Source organism: Nicotiana attenuata, chromosome 2, assembly GCF_001879085.1.
Source record: "Nicotiana attenuata strain UT chromosome 2, NIATTr2, whole genome shotgun sequence".
In the NCBI taxonomy this organism is placed as follows: Eukaryota; Viridiplantae; Streptophyta; class Magnoliopsida; order Solanales; family Solanaceae; genus Nicotiana; species Nicotiana attenuata.
In genome coordinates this window covers 31,328,148-31,332,621 of record NC_031990.1, presented here as the reverse complement: position 1 = coordinate 31,332,621, position 4,474 = coordinate 31,328,148, and the positions used below count along the sequence as shown (strand labels likewise).

At 41.0% G+C, this 4,474-nt stretch overlaps 1 protein-coding gene across 1 annotated transcript; it reads right to left on the bottom strand.

The window, feature by feature from the left end:
- LOC109218070 lies at positions 922–2,495 on the bottom strand. Its single transcript, XM_019382393.1, has 3 exons — positions 2,160–2,495; positions 1,822–2,010; positions 922–1,767 (listed from the first exon to the last, which is right to left on the bottom strand). Exons 1-3 carry the CDS (start codon positions 2,493–2,495, stop codon positions 922–924), a joined length of 1,371 nt encoding a protein of 456 aa, XP_019237938.1.

Sequence of the window (4,474 nt, the reverse complement as noted above, 5' to 3'; positions counted from 1 at the left end):
CAGGACCCACCGAATCAACCTAGGCTTTGCATCCTTCTTTGCCATAAGATAGCGAAGAGCGGCATGGTCTACGTACATTATCACTTTGGATCCCAACAAATAAGCCCGAAATTTCTCAAAGGCATAGACAATGGCAAGAAGTTCTTGCTCAGTCACCGTATAGTTCATTTGCGCGCCATTGAGTGTCTTCCTTGCATAATAGGCCGGGTGGAGAACCTTGTTATGACGTTGGCCAAGCACTGCCCCAATAGCTACACCAGTGGCATCACACATGAGTTCGAATGGAAGAGACCAATCGGGTGTGGCAATAATATGTGCCGTGGTGAGCTTTTGTTTCAATTCCTCAAAGGCTTTGAGGCACTTCTCGTCAAATACAAAATTTTGCATCTTTCTCAAGGAGTTTGCACATGGGATTTGCAATTTTGAAAAAATCCTTGATGAAACGCCTATAGAATCCGGCATGCCTCATGAAACTTCGGACACCTTTAACTGAAGTAGGTGGAAGAAGCTTGGAAATGATCTCGATCTTTACCCGGTCAACTTCTATGCCATGTTTGGAGAATATTGACATCATACACCTTTGGAAAGTGGCCAGAGCGTTGCATAGCCCAAATGGCATCCGGCTAAATGCAAACATCCCATATGGACAAGCAATTACCGGTAGAGAGTCATTTGAGCCAAGAAATTTATACCTCAAGTGTGGTGGAAGTGGTTTGAGCTCTAGTTGCGGTGGCTCAATAATTGAAGGCTTTGTGGGAGGAGTAGCTCTATTCTCCTGGTCAAGAGAGAGCTTTTTCGGAGCATAAGTATATGACCCAAGCCCTTCCAATGCATTGACCGATTCCATATACCCCTCCATATCTTCACCGTCGAAGTTTACCAAAATAGCCGCCAATGCCTCACCGAGGCATTGTCTTCAATCTACATTTCAACCGGATCTTCCACTTCATCAACAACATTGATCATCGAGATGCTTTCATATTCATGTGGTAGTTTCATACCCTTTCTTGCTTGGAATGTAAATTCTTCATCATTCACACGGAATTTGATCTCATTCCGTTCCGAATCCATTAGTTCTCTTCCTGTGGCAAGGAATAGTCTCCCCAAGATGATAGGGATCTCTTTATCAACTGCATAATCAAGGATTACGAAATCGGCGGGTAGAAGGAACTCTCCCACTTTCACAAGCACATCATCAACAATTCCCACCGGTCTCTTTATGGAACGATCGGCCATTTGCAACCTCATACTTTTAGGCCTCGGCATACCTAACCCCGCTTGCTTGTAAATAGCAAGAGGCATTAAGTTAATGCTAGCCCCATTATCACAAAGAGCTTTTGCAAAATCACGTGCCCCAATAGTACATGGAATGGTGAAAGCTCCCGGGTCTTCTTTCTTTTGAAAGGTAGTTGTTGCAATGATGGAACTAACCTGGTGAGTCACATTCACCACTTCATTCTTGGTGGTTCTCTTCTTGGTAATCAAGTCTTTTAAATACTTAGCAAAACCTGGCATCTCTTGAAATGCTTCCACAAATGGAATATTCACCAATAACTGCTTGAGAATGTCATAGAACTTTTCGAGTTTGCTATCGTCAACCTTTCTAGCAAGTCTTTGAGGGAAAGGAGGAGGAGGTCTAGGAATAGGTGTTAGAGTTTTTGGTGCCTCTATCACTTTTTCCTTTACCGCTTCCCGATTCACTTCTTGGATTTTCAACTCTTCCGGAACCTCTTTAGCTTCAACAACACTTGGCTCTTCAACCTCAACCTATTGTTCTGACTCTTCTACTTCAACCACTTGTTCACTCTCTCCTTGTAGTACCTTCCCACTCCGAGTAGTAATTTCCATGATATGAGAAGTTGGACCACTCCCACTACCCTTTGGGTTCGCAATTGTGTCACTAGGAAGTGTTCCTTTTTGCTTTGGATTTTGTTCCCTAGAGAGATCTCTCATTTGCATCTCCAATTTTTGAATGGATGCGGTATGAGAACCAACAAGCTCGGTCATATTCTGTTGTTATTCCAATTTCCTTGATTTGAGCTACCTTGGTCATTTCGCCACTGTTGGTTGCCTTGCCCTTGCGGGTTAGGCCTCCATTGATTTTGTTGTCCTTGACCTTGGTATTGTTGTCTTTGATAGCCCCCTTTAGAGTTGTTGACATAGTTTGCTTCCTCAAAGTCTTCATTTGATGTGGGTTGAACATCCTCCACCACATTCACCTTTTTCTTTTGGCTTTCAGTGAACATCTTTGTCAAAACATTGACATTGGTGGCAAGCCCTGCAATTACTTGATCTCTCTCTTGGTTCTCCTTAATCATTTTGGTCAAGGAGGGAGTACCATAAGCAATTCCACCTGTGGTGTCCTCTGAGTGCCAAGCTTGGTTATGTTGCGCCATTTTATCAAGGATTTGTGTGACCCTTGCAAATGTCTTATCCATGAAAGATCCATCAACTGTATTCTTGGCTATAGATTGGTTCATAGCATCCAAACCCATGTAGAATTACTCCAACAAGATAGAATCCGGAAAATCATGATTAGGCGACCTCACCAAATATAACTTGAATCGATCCCATGCTTCATGAAGATGTTCTCCCGGTAGTTGCTTGAAGAAGAAAATTTTATCTCGGAGCTCAGATTTCTTGCTTTGTGGGAACCATTTAGCTAAGAATGCTCGGACAAGTTCAGGCCAAGAATGAATAGAATTTGGTTGAAAACTTTGAAGCCATTTCCTTGCTTCTCCAGCCAGTGAGTACTTGAACTCCCTCAACCTTAGGGCATCATCTGAGACGTTATTCTGCTTGTGCATCGCACATACACCCAAGAAGTTTCTAAGATGTTGTGTCGGATCATCATCAGTGGAATTCCTGAAAAACCCCTCCGCTTTGAGCATTAGGATTAAACCATGTTACACCTTGAATATGGCAGCACCAACTATCGGAGGTACAATAGCATTTGTATCCTCAATGTACTCATCGATGTCCGCAAAAGGATTTTCTTCTTCATCATATTCAGCCATGTTTCCTATCAACACCATGCAAAACAAGCAAAGTGTGATGGAATAGAAGAAGACGTAAAGTAAAGCACACACTAATTAGTAATTTCAAAATCGTATTCCCCGACAACGGCGCCAAAATTTGATACGCTCAAATTACACTTTAATTAAATAGTGTAAGGCGGTCGATGTCAAATATAATAACCCAACAAGGTTGGGGTCGAATCTCACAGGGAATATGGTGTGAAAAGTTTACTTGAGTAGTGTGTAACTTGACTTAAGTCGTAATTCTACTGGATTAACGTAACAAGAGAATGATATAGTTGAGAATTAACGAGATGCCTAATTGTGATATGAGAATGTATATATTTGATAAAAGAAACCAAGGTTGTGTCCCCGTCAATGGTATATAATGCTATGTGTTAATATGATATATTTCTAATGGAAGGTCCTCTAGATATGCAAATAATTTCTAAATGACTGCCCAATATTTTCCAATAGCTGGGTAGTATTTTCTCTTTATGATTTTTCCAAATATAAAAGAGTTGCAATAAAGAGCAATCAATTTATGCCAAATAAAACCCACTTATTCCTAAGCGGTTCTATTAAACAAGGTTTAAAGCCTTGAGTCTTTGATATTTACTTCTACCAAACTCTAAATCACTTTTCCAAGTAAAGAAAGAGTTTAATGGCACTTGTTAATGTTTCCAACCACCAACAATAAATGAAGAATGAGAAATAAATATATATATCAACCAACCATTATGTATATATTCAATGTTAAACACGCATTAACATAACACTCATTTAGGGTTCACAACCTTAGTATTTAAAGCTAGCTACTCATGCTAAAATACAAAAAGATGAGAATGTTAAATGCCATAAAGCTTACAAAGTGCAAGATTCTTCACTCCTAAAGCTTCCAAAAGAGAGGAATATTCAAAGGTTGGAATGTAGCTCAAAAACCAGACAAGATGCCCCAACAAAACCCCAATAAATCTATTTATTGTGGGCTAAAACTCGGGACCAATTCCGGACAAAAATGCCCCTCCAGGTCAATTAAGCGACCGCATTTCTGTCGCATAACAGACATGCGGTCCGCATTCTCGTCAAAGCCATCACATCTTCGAACCCTAGTTCCCAGGTAGTCGTCGCATGTTGGTTATGCGGTCCGCATTGTTGATTTGCGACCGCATAATGTCACCGCATTTCAGACATCAGCAACTTCTACAGGGGGTTTGCGATCAATTATGCGGCTCGCAAACCTGTTATGCAGTCGCATAATGGACCACATTTCTTGCGCTTGAATTTGGCCAAACACACTGTTGGACTTTGCGGTCCCTCTGATCATTATGCGGTCCGCATGTTGGATTTGCGATAACATTTTGCCTTTTTCGTGTCCTTTTGCGGCTTTTTAATTTCATTTCTATGTTCTTGGGTCCTTAAGCCTCATATGCTGCAAAACATTAAAATTACATAAG